Source organism: Ranitomeya variabilis, chromosome 2, assembly GCF_051348905.1.
Source record: "Ranitomeya variabilis isolate aRanVar5 chromosome 2, aRanVar5.hap1, whole genome shotgun sequence".
NCBI classification, from domain to species: Eukaryota; Metazoa; Chordata; class Amphibia; order Anura; family Dendrobatidae; genus Ranitomeya; species Ranitomeya variabilis.
Window position 1 is genome coordinate 1,104,397,468 of NC_135233.1, and position 20,150 is coordinate 1,104,417,617.

The 20,150-nt window shown below is 48.9% G+C and overlaps 1 protein-coding gene across 2 annotated transcripts in view; it reads left to right on the top strand.

The window, feature by feature from the left end:
• DNMT3A (DNA methyltransferase 3 alpha) overlaps positions 1–20,150 on the top strand; it is a 206,130-nt gene that overhangs the window by 29,095 nt on the left and 156,885 nt on the right. For both annotated transcript variants that reach the window (XM_077291889.1, XM_077291890.1), the window contains exon 2: positions 1,314–1,607. In XM_077291889.1, the coding sequence (XP_077148004.1) occupies positions 1,536–1,607 (72 nt within the window). In that variant the 5' untranslated portion in view covers positions 1,314–1,535. The remainder of the gene's footprint in view (positions 1–1,313; positions 1,608–20,150) is intronic.

The following is a 20,150-nucleotide window of genomic DNA, read 5'->3' on the forward strand; positions in this document are numbered from 1 at the left end:
TTACCCCCACCAGTGGCTCCCCAATTTTGGCGGGCCCCCACACAACAAGGAGGTAACGACAAGCTTAGGAAACTAACCGAGAGCAGTGAGGTATGTGGCCAGGTGACCTGATTGTCCCAATCTGGATTCTTTAAGATGTCTTTGGGTATTCAGTGATGGTGAATGAAGCAGTCCTGTGCCATAGTCCCCTAAGCTGATCTGTAGAGTCACACAGACCAGAAGCAAAGGTCTCTTTATGTAGTTCACAACTGTAACTTGCATTGCTTGTGTGGTGTGTACCAGTTACTGGGCGGTGCTGCTCGTGTGGTGTATAGCGGTTACCGGGTGGTAGTACTCCTGTGGTGTGTACCAGTTACCGGGCAGCAGTACTCCTGTGTGTACCGGTTACCGGGCGGTAGTACTCCTGTGGTGTGTACCAGTTACCGGGCAGCAGTACTCCTGTGGTGTGTACCGGTTACCGGGTGGCAGTACTCCTGTGGTGTATACCGGTTACCGGGCGGTGGTGTTTCTGCGGTGTATACCATTTACCGGGCAGCAGTACTCCTGTGTGTACCGGTTACCGGACAGCAGTACTCCTGTGGTGTGTACCGGTTACCGGACAGTACTCTTGTGGTGTATACCGGTCACCAGGCGGCAATGCTCTTGCGGTGTATACCGGTTACCAGGCAGCAATACTCCTGTGGTGTGTACCGGTTACCAGGCGGCAGTACTCCTGTGGTGTATACCGGTTACCGGGCGGTGGAGTTCCTGCGGTGTATACCATTTACTGGGCGGTAGTACTCCTGTGGTGTGTACCGGCTACCAGGCGGCAGTACTCCTGTGGTGTGTACCGGTTACCAGGCGGCAGTACTCCTGTGGTGTGTACCGGTTACCAGACAGTACTCTTGTGGTGTATACCAGTTACTGGACAGTACTCCTGTGATGTATACCGTTACCAGACAGTACTTCTACGGTGTATACCGGTCACCGGACGTTTGTACTCCTGTGGTGTCTACTGGTCACCGGGCGGTGATGTTACTGTGGTGTATAGCGGTCACCAGCCGACAGTGCTCCTGCGGAGTATGGCTCGGAGACTATCCAGGGTTCATGGTGTTATGTGAGGACACAGCATATCTGAATGATCTCTCCTCTTTGTGCAGCGACTGCGGTGACTTTGTGGCGTTCGTCCAAACACTTTGGTGGTTTTCCCCGGAGCTGATATTCATTGACGTTGTAACCTGATCCATACACTGTTATTATAGGAGGTGAATGATCTGGTGTTGGTTCAGGTGATGGCGACTTTCTGATACTTTGTTTATTCTGCTTCCTTGTAGGACAAAGGAGGAAGATCTGCAGGGACGTAAGGCACAGACCGCCGGATGTAACTCGCAGGCACGCGGACGTATCTCACTGACAAATCTCCACTTGGTGCTTTTATTTTACTTTTTTGATGAATTGAATCCTTTACTTTGTTTTTTACTTGTGGATTTTTACCGTGTCGTCCTGTGGACTCCTCCGTGTCATCCTCCCCGATTTACAGGAAACGATTCCCAATAATGCTGTCCAATGGTACTATTCTCAACACCAGCAACTCCGAGCCAGACACCGACACTGTCCAGTCGCACAAGGTGAGTGACGTCTTACCTCCAGCATCATGTATTATGCAGATTTCATGTTCTGCTCCTCCTGGTAGGGGGCGGTCCGTCTCCTCCTGGTAGGGGGCGGTCCGTCTCCTCCTGGTAGGGGGCGGTCCGTCTCCTCCTGGTAGGGGGCGATCGGTCACCTCTTGGTGGGAGCAGTCGGTCTCCTCCTGGTAGGGGGCGGTCGGTCTCCTCCTGGTAGGGGGCGGTCGGTCTCCTCCTGGTAGGGGGCGGTCGGTCTCCTCCTGGTAGGGGGCGGTCGGTCTCCTCCTGGTAGGGGGCGGTCGGTCTCCTCCTGGTAGGGGGCGGTCGGTCTCCTGGTAGGGGGCGGTCGGTCTCCTCCTGGTAGGGGGCGGTCGGTCTCCTCCTGGTAGGGGGCGGTCGGTCTCCTCCTGGTAGGGGGCGGCCGGTCTCCTCCTGGTAGGGGGCGGTCGGTCTCCTCCTGGTAGGGGGCGGTCCGTCTCCTCCTGGTAGGGGGCGGTCGGTCTCCTCCTGGTAGGGGGCGGTCCGTCTCCTCCTGGTAGGGGGCGGTCGGTCTCCTCCTGGTAGGGGGCGGTCGGTCTCCTCCTGGTAGGGGGCGATCGGTCACCTCTTGGTGGGAGCAGTCGGTCTCCTCCTGGTAGGGGGCGGTCGGTCTCCTCCTGGTAGGGGGCGGTCGGTCTCCTGGTAGGGGGCGGTCGGTCTCCTCCTGGTAGGGGGCGGTCGGTCTCCTGGTAGGGGGCGGTCGGTCTCCTCCTGGTAGGGGGCGGCCGGTCTCCTCCTGGTAGGGGGCGGTCGGTCTCCTCCTGGTAGGGGGCGGTCCGTCTCCTCCTGGTAGGGGGCGGTCGGTCTCCTCCTGGTAGGGGGCGGTCCGTCTCCTCCTGGTAGGGGGCGGTCGGTCTCCTCCTGGTAGGGGGCGGTCGGTCTCCTCCTGGTAGGGGGCGATCGGTCACCTCTTGGTGGGAGCAGTCGGTCTCCTCCTGGTAGGGGGCGGCCGGTCTCCTCCTGGTAGGGGGCGGTCGGTCTCCTCCTGGTAGGGGGCGGTCCGTCTCCTCCTGGTAGGGGGCGGTCGGTCTCCTCCTGGTAGGGGGCGGTCCGTCTCCTCCTGGTAGGGGGCGGTCGGTCTCCTCCTGGTAGGGGGCGGTCGGTCTCCTCCTGGTAGGGGGCGATCGGTCACCTCTTGGTGGGAGCAGTCGGTCTCCTCCTGGTAGGGGGCGGTCGGTCTCCTCCTGGTAGGGGGCGGTCGGTCTCCTGGTAGGGGGCGGTCGGTCTCCTCCTGGTAGGGGGCGGTCGGTCTCCTCCTGGTAGGGGGCGGTCGGTCTCCTCCTGGTAGGGGGCGGTCGGTCTCCTCCTGGCAGGGGGGCGGTCGGTCTCCTCCTGGTAGGGGGGCGGTCGGTCTTCTCCTGGCAGGGGGCGGTCGGTCTCCTGGTAGGGGGCGGTCGGTCTCCTCCTGGTAGGGGGCGGTCGGTCACCTCCCGGTAGGGGGCGGTCGGTCACCTCCTGGTAGCGGGCGGTCGGTCACCTCCTGGTAGGGGGCGGTCGGTCACCTCCTGGTAGGGGGCGGTCGGTCACCTCCTGGTAGGGGGCGGTCGGTCACCTCCTGGTAGGGGGCGGTCGGTCATCTCCTGGTAGGGGGCGGTCGGTCACCTCCTGGTAGGGGGCGGTCGGTCACCTCCTGGTAGCGGGCGGTCGGTCTCCTCCTGGTAGGGGGGTGGTCTGTTGCCTTTTGAGTATTGGCTTTTGTATCTGCTTTGACAACGAGTTATGGAATGAAGGTGACACCTGCTGCACGGAAAATTCATCCACCATCCTGCCAAAGCCGCCACACTCTGCGTAATTCTCCTGTAACACTGCTGCCTTTCTAATCACATCAAGCATGGCATATCCCTAGAGCTCAAGGGCTTGGGCGACATCCTTATCCAATTTGCCTCTATCTCCGTTTATGAGCCATTTTTTTTCTGCCTCCATCTCCTGAATTCGTTGGTCAAGCCGGGAAAAAATGCAAAAATCCTTGAAATTACAGATGGCCCGGTCACTGATCAGATCACAGCTGCTTATTTAAGTCAACGGAAGGAGAAGTGGGGAAGAGGAGGTGAAGGGAGAAGCTGAGTGAGAGATGCAGAGACACACAGACAGTGCTTTCTAGTGAGTGTTTTATCTCACTCTAGTGCTGGACTTAGTACTACTGTATAAAGTTCTCGGTGCTGACACTTACTCGTGTTTTATTTCACCCCCAAAGGAGGAATAACAACTGTTGCATAATATTATCTTTGCTGATGTTTTTTAGTAAGTGTTTATCTCATTCCAGAGCTGGAATAGCAACTGCCCTGCTCAGTGCTGTATACATTTTCTCCATTTTAATACTTTCTAGTAAGTTTTTATCTCGCCACGGAGCACGTTTCAAGAATTTACAGCTTACTACTGCTTTATAATGTCTTCCATGCTGCTGGAGCTTCTAGTTTTTTTAAGTCTGCTCAGTGCTGGATTCACAGATATGCTGCTCAGCGCTGCTGTACAAAGTTGTCTGTGCTGCTACTTTATAGTAATTCTTTTATCTCACCCAGAACTGGGTTCACAGCTACTCAACTACGTACTGCTGTATAATGTCCTCCATGATTCTGGTTTCTACTAAGTGTTTTATCTCACTCCAATGCCAACTTCACAACGACACTTCGTACTCCTGTATAATGTCCACCATGCTGCTTCTTTCTTTTAAATGTTATCTCACCCCACAGCGAGACACACAGCTATGCTTTTTAGTACTACTGTACAGTGTTCTCCATGCTGATTCTTTCTTTTAAGTATTCTCACCACAGTTCTGGATACACAACTACACTGCTCAGTACCACTGAATAATATTCTCCATACTGATGCTTTCTAGTAAGCTTTTATCTCATCACAGAGCTGGATTCACAACTACACTGCTCAGTACCGCTGAATAATATTATCCATACTGATACTTTCTAGTGAGCTTTTATCTAATCGCGGAGATGGATTCACAACTACATTGCTCAGTACTGCTGTATAACGTTCTTCATGCTTCTACTTTTGAACATTTGTGCTATAGAGACAGGAAAGCAGGAATCCTTCATGTCTGTGTGTGCTGTTTTCACAGAAGACATTGTAGCAGCTCGTCTCCTCCCACTAGCTCAGAGCTAACTGGAAATTGGAGAGAGCCTTCAAAGTGGAAAACCAGTGAAAATGCAGAATACAAGTCACAAAATGGCCAGAAATAGTGTTATTCTTCATGTACACACAGGAGCTTATTCTGAAAAGTGGCCTGAATGTGAAACTGTCAATCGGCTCAACCACCTAAACCGCACATAGGGGCCTGCAGATCTTAGAAGATATAAAGGTGTCAATGGATTTACACTTTGATCTGTTGCTGCATTACTGAGAAATTGGCTTTATCTTTAATGTGCAAATGAGGCGTTAAGTGCTCTGGGAGCGACAGAGCACTTCCCGAGCCTTCATCTTCTGAGTTTGTTTCTCCCTCAGTGTTTGATTTTCTTGCCTAACATAAACAAAGAAAGCTAGCCATCAATCAATCTGAAGAGGCTGGTGCTAGGTGTGAGAAAGAAGCTGTGGAGGCAGAAACTCGGGAAGTGCTCTCTCACTTCTAGAGCACTTAACGGTTCATAGGAATGAAACCACTAATTACTCAGAAATGCAGCAACATCGAGAAACGATAAAGGTGTAGATGGATTTAAACCTCAAAGTTCTGTATGCCCCTATGTGTGCGGTTTGGGTGGTTGATCTTACGTACAGTTTTTCTTTAATTGTTGATGACGACAGGGACTATAGTGAAGCTGCACGTGTGAGCCCTTCGCTTCCTTCATCATGGGATGATAGGGGTCCCAGCGGTGGAATTTGTTGTGAATTCTGCTCTTGGGCTCCCTCCGGTGGTTGTTGGTGGTAGTGCAGTTGTCTTGGGGTTGTAATCCGGGCAGGTGTTTCTACTGATTGCAGCTCTATTAGGTATTTAGGTGTGCAGGATCCATGAGTCTGTGCCAGTTGTCCATTGTACTTGGAGGGATTGCATCTCTCTCTGGCTCCTCATGCCTTGCTGCCAAATTCAGCTAAGATAAGTGTTTGGTTTTTTGTCTCTGTGCACACATGCAGTGTGCTTTGCAATTCAGTGCAATTTATTGTGTTTTTGTCCAGCTTAGACTTTGTTTGGATTTTTCAGTCATGCTGGATTCTCAGGAGATGCAGATATACTTTCTATGTCTTTAGTTAGATGTGGAGTATTTGTATTATCTGCTGTGGATATTTTTAGGATTTTAATACTGACCGCTTAGAATTCTGTCCTATCCTTTCCTATTTAGCTAGAAGTGCCTCTTTTGCTAAATCCTGTTTTTCTGCCTGCGTGTGTCTTTCCTCTTATACTCACAGTCAATATTTGTGGGGGACTGCCTATCCTTTGGGGTTCTGCTCTGAGGCAAGATAGAATTCCCAATTCCATCTATAGGGGTATTTAGTCCTCCGGCTGTGTCGAGGTGTCTAGGACGTGTTAGGTACATCCCACGGCTACTTCTAGTTGCGGTGTTAGTTTAGGGTTTGCGGTCAGTATAGGTACCACCTCTCCTGAGAAAGTCTCTCATGCGGCTCCAGGGTTACCAGATCATAACAGGAATCACAAAGCTGTCATTCATCCCTGTCACATTAAGGTGTTCAGCCATAGATCTGAACAACGCAGCGCGATTATGATGTTCTAGAAAATGAAGTAAATTATCACAATTCCACATGTTTTGTTATACACATGTTTATTTCCTTTGTGTGTATTGTGGCAACACAAAAAATCAGAAAAAAAGGCAAATTGAGCAAAATTTCCCACAAAACCCCCAAAATGCGCAGGACAAATTTTTTGGCACCATTCGAAAGTTGTGAGTAAACAAGTGTTTCAAGCATATGATGCTCGTTCACGCTAGCCTGTGGCAAGTAACAGGTGTGGGCAATGTGAACATCACACCTGAAACCAGATAAAAAGGGGAGAAGTTGACAATCTTTGTATTGTGTGCCCGTGTGTGCCACACTAAACATGGAAAACAGAAAGAGGAGAAGAGAACTGTCTGAAGACTTGAGAACTACAAATGGAAAAAAATATCAACAATCTCAAGGTTACAAGTTCATCTCTAGAGACCTTGATGTTCCTTTGGTCACGGTACACAACATAATCAAGAAGTTTAAAACCCATGGCGCTGTAGCTAATCTCCCTGGACATGGACGACAAAGAAGCATTGATGAAAGGTTGTAATGCAGGATGGTCCAGATGGTGGATAAGCCCCAATCAAGGTCCAAAGAAATTCAAACTGTCCTGCAGGCTCAGGGGGCATCAGTGTCAGTGTGAACTATCTGTCAACGTGTGAATAAAATGAAACCATATGGCAGGAGACCTAGTAGAACCCCACTGCTGACACATGCATAAAAAGCTAGACTGCAGTTTGCCAAAATGTACATAACAAAAATCCTTCTTGGAAAGTGTCTTGTGGACAGATGAGACCAAGATAGAGCTTTTTGGTGAAGCACATCATTCTACGGTTTCCCGAAAATGGACTGAGGTCTACAAAGAAAAGAACACAGTACCTACAGTCTGATATGGTGGAGGTTCAAAGATGTTTCGAGGTTGTGTTGCTGCCTCTGGCACTGGGGGCCTTGACTGTGTGCAAGGCATTATGAAATCTGAAGACTACCAAATGATTTTGGGTGGCAATGTAGTACCCAGTGTGAGAATGCTGGGTTTGTGTCCTAGATCATGGGTCTTCCAGCAGGACAATGACCCCAAACATCCTTCAAGAAATGGATGAAAACAAAGCGCTGAAGAGTTCTGAAGTGGCAGCAATGAGTGCGGATCTAAATCCCATTGATCACCTGTGGAGAGATCTTACAATCGCTGTTGGGAGAAGTTGAAATATGAGACCGGGAGCAGATTGTAAGAAGAGACGTCCAAGATCCCGGCTGAGAGGAGGAAGAAGCTTGTGGATGGTTATAGGAAGCGATGGATTGCAGTTATTTATTCTAAAGGGGGCAACCAAATATTAAAAGTTGAGGGTGGACACTTTTGACCGTCCCATTTTGGGGGTTTTGTGTGAAATTATGTCCAATTTGCCTTTTTTTTCACAGTTTTTTGTGTTGTTCAAAAACACACAAAGGAAATAAACCCGTGTATAACAAAACATGGGGAACTGTGATAATGTTCTGGATGAAATACTTCATTTACTGGAACAATTTCAAGGGTGCCAACACTTGCGACCATGGCTATATATAAATACATACGCCCATCCTCCACCTCTGGTACTGCATCACTCTGGAGTCTGCCTCCCATCCGCGGTGCAGACACCTTTCTGTCTGACTCTTGGCTGGAATCGTTATCTCCTTTATTCCCTCGGGGCTTCAAAAAAAACGAACTTTGGATTTTCCCTGTAACATAAAGCAGCTGCAGATAATGAGGCCTGTACATGACGGGTGAGGACGAGGGGCCGCACAATGCACAGAAAATGACAATGTAGATCTATAACCCACCTATGTGCCTACCTGGATACTACTTTGCATCCAGTGGCATACAGGTCGTGCAAAGTGCACCACTAACATGGCGGTGAAGCTGAACACCCCAGTATAGGAGTAAAAAACACTCTTTTTAGTTATCTTCTTTGTAAGTTCCTGGCTGTCAGTCATGTGGGTGGTGCTAGATCTCGCTTTAGTCCCGCTCTCCACCGCCCAGGACAGTAGTCTCGCTTCCCCCACTGAACATTAGTCTTGCTTCCCCCACCGGCCAGTAGTCTCGCTTCCCCCACCGGCCAGTAGTCTCGCTTCCCCCGCCGGCCAGTAGTCTCGCTGTAACGGGGTCTACCAAGCTGGGGTACCTCTTTCAGTACCACCCCGTGTTTCAGGAGATCCACTTTGCTTTGGCTGGAGTCTGAATGAAGGACGCTGGCTGGAATTCCTTAATTACATGAGAGCATATAAAAGCTGACTGCTTCTCCACGTATTTCCAGTCTCACACACTTTATTCACAGGACACAAAATATATTACACAGATACAGAGGGCAGGCCAATAGAAAAGCAGCAGGCCAGACATTATTATTATTATTATTATTCATTTTTATAGCGCCATTTATTCCATGGCGCTTTACATGTGAAATACGGGGCAAATATAGACAAATACATTAGACATGAGCAAAAAAAAAAACAAGGCACACGGGTACATAAGGAGGGAGGACCCTGCCCGCGAGGGCTCACAATCTGCAGGGGATGGGTGATGATACACTAGGAGAGGGCAGAGCTGGTTGTGCGGCGGTTCAGTAGGTTCAGGATCACTGCAGGCTGTAGGCTTGTCGGAAGAGGTGAGTCTTCAGGTTCTTTTTGAAAGTTTCTATGGTAGGCGAGAGTCTGATGTGCTGGGGTAGAGAGTTCCAGAGTATGGGGGAAGCACGGGAGAAGTCTTGGATGCGGTTGTGGGAAGAAGAGATGAGAGGGGAGTAGAGAAGGAGGTCTTGAGAGGATCGGAGGTTGCGTGTTGGTAGGTACCGGGAGATCATGTCACAGATGTATGGAGGAGATAGGTTGTGGATGGCTTTGTAGGTCATTGTGAGGGTTTTGAACTGGAGTCTCTGGGCAATAGGAAGCCAGTGAAGGGCTTGGCATAGGGGAGAAGCTGGGGAATAGCGGGGAGACAGGTAGATTAGTCGAGCAGCAGAGTGTAGGATGGATTGGAGTGGTGCCAGAGTGCTAGAGGGGAGTCCAGAGAGTAGGAGGTTGCAGTAGTCGAGGCGGGAGATGATAAGGGCATGCACTAGTGTTTTTGTGGTGTCACGGTCAAGGAATGCGCGGATCCGGGAAATGTTTTTGAGTTTGAGGCGGCAGGAGGAGGCAAGGGCTTGGATATGTGGCTTGAAAGAGAGGGCAGAGTCGAGGATCACCCCGAGGCACCGGGCGTACATTACAATACATACATTACAATACATACATTACAATAGCCGCAGGGGGCCGGAGCCTGCCGATTTTTACTGTGGGAATTACAAAGGTGGGGGAGGACAGAACAGGGATATCTTGTCCCCTCTGCCCAGGGGCGCAGCCTGTGGGCTGATGCATCTCACATGGAACCTATTATCCATACATATAACTGCACAACATATTCTGGGTGCTGAGTGGTTCCGTAACACGTAACACTCGCTTCCCTCACCGACAAGTACTCTCACTTCCCGCACCGGCCAGTAGTCTTGATTCCGCCACCGGCCGGTAGTCTCGTTTTCGCTACTGGCCGGTAGCCTCGCTTTAGCCACTGGCCAGTAGTCTCGCTTCCCCCACCGGCCAGTAGTCTCACTTCCCTCACCAGCCAGTAGTCTCGCTTCCCCCACTGGCCAGTAGTCTCGCTTCCCCCACCGGCCATTAGTCTCGCTTCCCCCACCGGCCATTAGTCTCGCTTCCCCCACCGGCCATTAGTCTCGCTTCCCCCACCGGCCAGTAGTCTAGCTTCCCCCACCGGCCAGTAGTCTAGCTTCCCCCACCGGCCAGTAGTCTAGCTTCCCCCACCGGCCAGTAGTCTAGCTTCCCCCACCGGCCAGGAGTCTCGCTCCGTCCCCATCACTCACACAACTCTGCGCAGTCGCAGAAAGCACTAAGCCTCTGAATACCTGACCTCTGCAGCATTAGTGGAAGTTTAGTATGGCAAAATTACCTGGCTGGTTCTCTTGAAAAAGAATCAATGACTTACCTGACTTTTCAAAGTAACGGAAGACCAATTGGTGCAGGAACAGAGAAACAGAGGAACACAGAGGCCGAACAGACAACTGATCAAACATTTAGTCTTCACTGTGGCCTCATAACGATCACCAGACATCAATGTGACCCCATAACCATCTAAAGGCATCACTGTGACTAAATATCCATCACCAAACATTACTGTGACCACATAACCATCACCAGATGTCAACATAACCTCATAACCATCAGCAGACAACACTGTGGCCCCATAAACATCACCAGACAACACTGTGGCCCCATAACCATCAGCAGACAACACTGTGGCCTCATGACCATCAGTAGACAACATTGTGGCCTCATAACCATCAGCAGAGAACACTGTGGCTCTATAACATCACTAGACAACACTGTGGCCTCATAAGCATCAGCAGACAACACTGTGGCTCTATAACATCACCAGACAACACTGTGGCCTCATAACCATCAGCAGCCAACACTGTGGCTCTATAACATCACCAGACAACACTGTGGCCTCATAACCATCAGTAGACAACACTGTGGCCCCATAACATCAGCAGACAATGTTGTGGCCCCATAACCATCAGCAGACAACACTGTGGCCCCATAACCATCAGCAGACAACACTGTGGCGCCATAACCATTAGCAGATGTCAACATAACCTCATAATCATCACCTGGCACCACTGTGACCCCATAACTAACACTATGACCCCATAACCATCAGCAGACAAAACTGGCCTCATAACCATCAGCAGCTGTCAACATAACCTCATAACCATCAGCAGACAACACTGTGGTCCCATAACCATCAGCAGACAACACCATGGCCCCATAACCATCAGCAAACAACACTGTGGCCTCATAACCATCAGCAGACAACACTGTGGCCTCATAACCATCAGCAGACAATGCTGTGGCCCCATAACAATCAGCAGACAACGCTGTGGCCCCATAACCATCAGCAGTTGTCAACATAACCTCATAATCATCAGCAGACAACACTGTGGCCCCATAACCATCAGCAGACAACACTGTGGCCCCATAACCATCAGCAGACAACACTGTGGCCCCATAATCATCAGCAGACAACACTGTGGCCTCATAACCATCAGCAGACAACGCTGTGGCCCCATAACAATCAGCAGACAACGCTGTGGCCCCATAACCATCAGCAGTTGTCAACATAACCTCATAATCATCAGCAGACAACACTGTGGCCCCTTAACCATCAGCAGACAACACTGTGGCCCCTTAACCATCAGCAGACAACACTGTGGCCCCATAACCATCAGCAGACAACGCTGTGGCTCCATAACCATCAGCAGACAACGCTGTGGCTCCATAACCATCAGCAGACAACGCTGTGGCTCCATAACCATCAGCAGACAACACTGTTGCTTCATAACCATCAGCAGACAACGCTGTAGCTCCATAACTCTCAGCAGACAACACTGTAGCCCCATAACCATCAGCAGTTGTCCACATAACCTCATAATCATCAGCAGACAACACTGTGACCCCATAACTCTCAGCAGATGTCAACATAACCTCATAATCATCAGCAGACAACACTGTGGCCCCATAACCATTAGCAGATGTTAACATAACCTCATAATCATCAGCAGACAATACTGTGACCCCATAACCAACAATATGACCCCATAACCATCAGCAGACAACACTGTGGCCCCATAACCATCAGCAGACAACACCGTGGCCCCATAACCATCAGCAGATGTCAACAACCTCATAACCATCAGCAGAGAACGCTGTGGCCCCATAACCATCAGCAGACAACGCTGTGGCCCCATAACCATCAGCAGACAACGCTGTGGCTCCATAACTCTCAGCAGAACACACTGTGGCCCCATAACCATCAGCAGTTGTCAACATAACCTCATAATCATCAGCAGACAACACTGTGGCCCCATAACCATCAGCAGACAACACTGTGGCCCCTTAACCATCAGCAGACAACACTGTGGCCCCTTAACCATCAGCAGACAACACTGTGGCCCCATGACCATCAGCAGACAACGCTGTGGCTCCATAACTCAGCAGACAACGCTGTGGCCCCATAACCATCAGCAGTTGTCAACATAACCTCATAATCATCAGCAGACAACACTGTGGCCCCATAACCATCAGCAGTTGTCAACATAACCTCATAATCATCAGCAGACAAAACTGTGGCCCGATAACCATCAGCAGATGTCAACATAACCTCATAATCATCAGTAGACAACACTGTGGTCCCATAACCATCAGCAGACAACACTGTGGCCCCATAACCATAAGCAGACAACACTGTGGCCCCATATCCATCAGCAGACAACACTGTGGCCCCATAACCATCAGCAGACAAAACCGTGGCCCCATTACCATCAGCAGACAACAATGTGGCCCCATTACCATCAGCAGACAACACTGTGGCCCCATAACCATCAGCAGACAACACTGTTGCTCCATAACCATCAGCAGACAACACTGTGGCCCCATATCCATCAGCAGACAACACTGTGGCCCCATAACCATCAGCAGACAAAACCGTGGCCCCATTACCATCAGCAGACAACAATGTGGCCCCATTACCATCAGCAGACAACACTGTGGCCCCATAACCATCAGCAGACAACACTGTTGCTCCATAACCATCAGCAGACAACGCTGTGGCTCCATAACTCTCAGCAGACAACACTGTGGCCCCATAACCATCAGCAGTTGTCAACATAACCTCATAACCATCAGCAGACAACACTGTGGCCCCATAACCATCAGCAGACAACACTGTGGCCCCTTAACCATCAGCAGACAACACTGTGGCCCCATAACCATCAGCAGTTGTCAACATAACCTCATAATCATCAGCAGACAACACTGTGACCCCATAACTATCAGCAGATGTCAACATAACCTCATAATCATCAGCAGACAACACTGTGGCCCCATAACCATTAGCAGATGTTAACATAACCTCATAATCATCAGCAGACAATACTGTGACCCCATAACTAACACTATGACCCCATAACCATCAGCAGACAACACTGTGGCCCCATAACCATCAGCAGATGTCAACAACCTCATAACCATCAGCAGAGAACGCTGTGGCCCCATAACCATCAGCAGACAACGCTGTGGCCCCATAACCATCAGCAGACAACGCTGTGGCTCCATAATTCTCAGCAGACAACACTGTGGCCCCATAACCATCAGCAGTTGTCAACATAACCTCATAATCATCAGCAGACAACACTGTGGCCCCATAACCATCAGCAGATGTCAACAACCTCATAACCATCAGCAGAGAACGCTGTGGCCCCATAACCATCAGCAGACAACGCTGTGGCCCCATAACCATCAGCAGACAACGCTGTGGCTCCATAATTCTCAGCAGACAACACTGTGGCCCCATAACCATCAGCAGTTGTCAACATAACCTCATAATCATCAGCAGACAACACTGTGACCCCATAGCCAACACTAGACAACACTGTGACCCCATAACCATCAGCAGACATCACTGTGACCCCATAACCATCACCAGACAACACTGTGACCCCATAACCATCGCCAGACAACACTGTGACCCCATAACTAACACGGCAGACATGACATGACTATATCACTGAAGGGCCAGAGATAATCGCAACCCTTTGAAGTCATGATCACATCTAGTAAAGGATATAAGATCACGGTCCTGTTTGGTGATGGTAGGAGATCAGAAGGGGCGCACACCTCTTGCATTATAATATGGAGGTCCACCAATATGCTGTGGCCAATCTACAAACACATGAATAGACTGTCAGCTGAAACTAGTGAGTACATGAACCCCGCTGTTGCCAGCACGTAAAATTAATGAGCTACTTAGGGAATGTTTTTTGATCCAAAAACGAATAGGTAACTTCATATAGATCAGTGTTCCCCAAGTCCGGTCCTCAAGAGCCACTAACTGGTCATGTTTTCAGTATTTCCGTAGTATTGCACAGGTGATAATTGCATCACGTGCACAGGTGATAATTGCATCACCTGTGCAATACTAAGGAAATCCTGAAAACATGACCTGTTGGTGGCTCTTGAGGACCGGACTTGGGAACACGGATATAGATGGTCCCTAATTCTAGTGACTCAGCTCACAGTATGTCTAGGAATGCTACCACGGTGATGTTTCGTGATGGTTATTGGGTCACTGATGTTTTGTCATGTTTGTGTGGTCACAGTGATGGTTATGATTTCATAGTGATTTTGGGTGAAAGTTGTGTGGTCATGGTGATGTTGGGTGATGGTTATGAGGTCAAGGTGATGTCGGGTGATGCTTATGGGGTCTCGATGATGTCGGGTGATGGTTGTGAGATCTCGGTAATTTCGGGTGATGGTTAGGAGGTCTCCGTGATGTCGGTTGATGGTTAGGAGATCTCAGTTATGTCGGTTGATGGTTAGGAGATCTCAGTGATGTCGGGTGATGGTTATGAGATCTCTGTAATGTCGGGTGATGGTTATGAGATCTTGGTGATGTCAGGTGATGGTTATGAGGTCTCAGTGATGTCGGTTGATGGTTAGGAGGTCTCAGTGATGAGTGATGGTTATGGGGTCACTGTGATATTGGCTGATGATATGGGGTCTCGATGTCTGACGGTTATGAGATCATGGTGAAGTTGGGTGATGTTTATGAGGTCACAGTAATGACTGGTTATGTTATAATGGTTATGTTGGGTGACGGTTATGGGATCTCATGGTGATCTCATGATGATGTAGAGTGACGAATATAGGGTCATGTGATGTCGGTTGATGGTTATGGGGTCTTGGTGAAGCTTGACGGTTATGAGATCATGGTGATGTTGGGTGATAGTTATGAGGTCATGGTGAGTTGGGTGATGGGTATGGAGTCTGTGAGGTTGGGTGATGTTTGAAGTCACGGTATTTATGACTGGTTATGGGATCATGGTGGGTGACGGTTATGGAATCTCATGGTGATGTAGAGTGACGGTTATGAGGTCACTCATGTTGCTTGATGGTTATGAGGTCAGTGTGACGTTGAGTTATGGTTATGGGGTCTTGGTGATGTCAGGTGATGGTTAGGAAGTCTCATTGATGTTGCATGATGATTAAGAGATCTCGGTGATGTTGAGTGATTGTTATGGGGGCATGGTGATGTCGGCTGATGGTTATGGGGTCATGGTGATATCGACTGATGGTTATGAGGTCACGCTGATGACTGGTCATGTTTATGAGGTTACAGTAATGACTGGTAATAGTTATGGGGTCATGATGATGTTGGGTGATGGTTATGGGTCATGGTGTTGTCTGGTGTTGGTTAGGATGTCTCAGTGATGTCTGGTAATGGTTAGGAGGTCTTGATGATGTCTGGTGATGGTTACAAACTATTATTTTCTCCATGTTTGTGTTAGTAAAGTATACAGGAAAGTCATAGAATCCTAGAATGTCAGAGTTGGAAGGGACCTCCGGGGTTTTCGTGTCCAACCCAATGCTCAATGCAGGATTCACTAAACCATCATACTGTGTCTGTGGTGAAATCTGGATGATGCATTGGTGCTGAATAGATTAATTATTTTTTGGGCTGTATTGTTTAATAAATATTAGTTTAGTTCGTTCAGATTACCTGCAGTCCTATTTAAGCCGGCTTCACATTAGCAGTTAGCTAGTATTATTATTTTTATAGAATTCCTTCAAGAAACGGATCAGTTCTTTGACGGACCCTAATAAGGATAATGGGGTTCCTTGGTTGTCTGTCATGTTAATGGGAAAAATCTCTGTACTTATTCATCTAGGACAAATGACAGGAAATTATAATGGCGTCTCCAAGCAGAGAACCTAATCTGACACCAGGCGTTGCATGTAGTTACATCACCAACATTGTTGTGATATCACTAGATGTAGACACGTGCTAGGCCACCTCACTAAAGCTGGGAACGCGTCGGGTTGCGTCTCTAGAGCTGGACACAGGTCATGCCACCACTAGAGCTGGGCACGCATCAGGCCACTTCTCTAGAGCTGGGCACGCGCCGGGCCACCTCTCTAGAGCTGGGCATGCGCCGTGCCACCTCTCTAGAGCTGGGCACGTGCCGGGCCACCTCTCTAGAGCTGAATTCGAAGAAAAATCTGGCACTCCTTTAATGCATCAAAAAAGGGTATTTATTGAAAATAAAATTGTCCTGAAAATATGTAACGTTTCGGTCCAAAATAAGACCTTCATACTGGGATACAGGAAATGAAACAAAACAAAAGAAATATACAATCAGTTATAACATATCACTGATAATCTGATGGCAATTAATACAGAAATTAAATAATGGGCTAAATATTGTAATGAATGACACTGGACAACTTACAATGCTATACAATAACTTAATTTCCACTGCTGTATATACTGTATTAGAGTAGGGTATGAAAAACAGTTTGAATTAAATTGATATGTGTGTGTGTGTGTATATATACAGTATATATATCTCGATCACAGATGTCTTGGTCTTAGTGTATAGTACAATTTGACAAGGTAAAAAAAGGAAAAACATTTTTTTTCGAAAAAGTGAAAAGTAAAAAAAAAACCCTTTAAAATGGAAAAAAATTGTTATTTAAAAAGGAAATTCTTGTAGAAAAAAAGGGGGGGGGGATTTTTTAAATAAAATAAAAAATAAAAAAGGAAACTGGGAAAAATGAATTAAATGAAATTAAATGAAATACTGCTTACCAGATAATGGGAATAAGTAATGGTACCCAGTATAATTAGCATATAGGAAAACTACCTCTCTGGCGTTGGGCCACTTCTCTAAAGCTGGGCGTGTGCTTGGCCACCTCTCTAGCACTGGGCACGTGCTTGGCCACCTCTCTTGCATTGGGCCACCTCTCTAGCACTGGGCACGTGCTTGGCCACCTCTCTAGCGTTGGACCACCTCTCTAGAGCTGGGCGTGTGCTTGGCCACCTCTCTAGCACTGGGCACGTGCTTGGCCACCTCTCTTGCATTGGGCCACCTCTCTAGCACTGGGCACGTGCTTGGCCACCTCTCTAGCGTTGGACCACCTCTCCAGAGCTGGCCACGTGTTGGGCCACCTCTCTAGCGTTGGCCCATCCTCTTTAGAGCTGGGCATGTCCTGGGCCACCTCTCTAGCGTTGGACCATCTCTCTAGAGCTGGGCATGTGTTGGGCCACCTCTCTAGAGCTGGGCACGCGCCGGGCAACCTTTCTAGAGCTGGGCACGCGCCGGGCCACCTCTCTAGAGCTGGGCATGCGCTGGGCCACCTTTCTAGACCTGGGCACGCGCTGGGCCACCTCTCTAGAGCTGGGCACGTGCTGAGCAACCTTTCTAGACCTGGGCACGCGCTGGGCCACTTCTCTAGACCTGGGCACGCGCTGGGCCATTTCTCTGTGCTTGACCGCCTCTCTAGCATTGGGCCTCCTCTCTAGAGCTGAGCGTGTAGCGGGCCGACTCTCTAGCATTGGGCCACCTCTCTAGAGCTGAGTGTGTGGCGGGCCGACTCTCTAGCGTTGGACCACCTCTCTAGAGCTGGGCACGACTGAGCGCTTGATACTGGTAACGTTGAGCTTCATGAACCTTCAGGGGAGCGGTTTATAAAGCAAGAAGAACAAAGCTATTACATTTTATACATTTAATCCAACAATTAGACGGTGCTTGTAAAAATGTACAAGAGATGTTACAAAGGGGATTATACAATACTGTATATACAGTCTCATAAAAATAAAAGGGATAAACAAAAGAAAGTTACTAGACCTGTTGTCATAGGAATGGCGCAGATCTTGGGAAGGTCAGCACTATGTTTAGAGAATCGCTCAGTCCCTACAGCACGCCATATCTCCAGCACTGGACATGGGGTCTAGGTCAGAACCTGCTTTTACCAGGTACCAGTTGCTCCCAATTACCCCCCTGGTGACCTCAGATGGGGCTGATAGTTGAGATGTGGCTCTGGTACCGAAAACTGTGAGATCCCCCATCTTGAGGTCATCTGCCTCCTGGAGGTTGCAGATGGGAGATGTTTGCTATCACTAGTTTAGCTTTCTGTACATATGAGACATGGCATATACAACCTTATTCACAAGGCCGATATTAATTCTTGGCTAATGGACAACCCACACAGCAACGCAAGCGAATGTGTCGTGATCAGCACTGCGCCACTATGCCGAAAATCTGTCTTCCATAACTATAGAGTCTATACCGCTCACTAAAAGCCCAATATTCATGTCTGGTATCCGGCACCGTCCCGTCTAAGCCATCGCTCTGTGCGGTTCTTTGACGTGGATGGACCTATTTACAGAGGGACAGAGAAGTGTCACCGTATGACGCTGCTGTTTACTATTCGTGCTGACCACTTCACAGTGGGGGGTCTACAGCAAAGGTGTGCAGTAGAGTATTAGCTCTTCTTCCATAGCCCTAATTTACAAATCATATGGAAGCCATGCTCGTGTGCTCAATGTCAGGGTGGCACAGACACCGCTCACTTGTTCCCTCCTATTAATGGCGTCCTAGTTTGTGCCATCAGGCTTTCTCCTGGCCCTCGAGCAGTTACAGTAAAGGAAAAAATGTAAATACAAGTGTAAGAGGCGGCGGCGGGTGGAGGAGACAGCCAGATGTGTGACACCGCTGCCAGACTCACCGCGGGGCTCACCAGTCCCGTACACCCGTTCCTTTAACCATCACATGTGTTTTCCATTATCCAGATATCTACTCGTCACCAGCCAATGCTGCTATAAGCTGGAGAATAAAGGTGGCTTGTGCACTGAGCGGGTCACCTTGGTCCACAGTTATTTTATACCGCCGGCCCGTCTTACACACTCGCAGCAAGAATCACTCCTCAGTGTAAGGGGTCTTCTAACTGGGGGAAAAGTAATCTAGTGGGAGCTCCTCTTATTACTGTCCTTAGACTACACCATTCTCTGTGTACTCGCATCTGTCTACGCTCTATGGTCCTGTCTCTGGTCCTTCTGTCCCCTCCTGGTTTCTCTATGTTCTGTCTCTGTTCCTTCTGTTCTCTCCTGGTTTTCTCTATGGTCCTGTCTCCATTCCTTCTGTTCTCTCCTGGTTGCTCTGTGGTCCTGTCTCCATTCCTTCTGTTCTCTCCTGGTTTCTCTATGGTCCTGTCTCCAATTCTTCTGTTCTCTCCTGGTTTCTCTATGGTTCTGTCTCTCTTCCTTCTGCTGGTTTCTCTATGGTTCTGTCTCTGTTCCTTCTTTCCTCTCCTGGTTTCTCTATGGTTCTGTCTCTGTTGCTTCTGTTCTCTCCTGGTTTCTCTATGGGTTCTGTCTCTGTTCCTTCTGTTCTCTCCAGGTTTCTCTATGGTTCTGTCTCTGTTCCTTCTTTTCTCTCCCGGTTTCTCTATGGTTCTGTCTCTCTTCCTTCTGTTCTCTCCTGTTTTCTCTATGGTCCTGTCTCCATTCCTTCTGTTCTCTCCTGGATATTCTGTGGTCCTGTCTCCATTCTTTCTGTTTTCTCCTGGTTTCTCTATGGTCCTGTCTCCAATTCTTCTGATCTCTCCTGGTTTCTCTATGGTTCTGTCTCTCTTCCTTCTGCTGGTTTCTCTATGGTTCTGTCTCTGTTCCTTCTGTTCTCTCCCGGTTTCTCTATGGGTTTTGTCTCTGTTCCTTCTGTTCTCTCCCGGTTTCACTATGGTTCTGTCTCTGTTTCTTCTGTCCTCTCCTGGTTTCTCTATGTACTTTCTCTGTTCCTTCTGTTCTCTCCTGGTTTTCTCTATGGTCCTGTCTCCATTCCTTCTGTTCTCTCTTGGTTTCTCTATGGTCCTGTCTCCATTCCTTCTGTTCTCTCCTGGGTTCTCTATGGTTCTGTCTCTGTTCCTTTC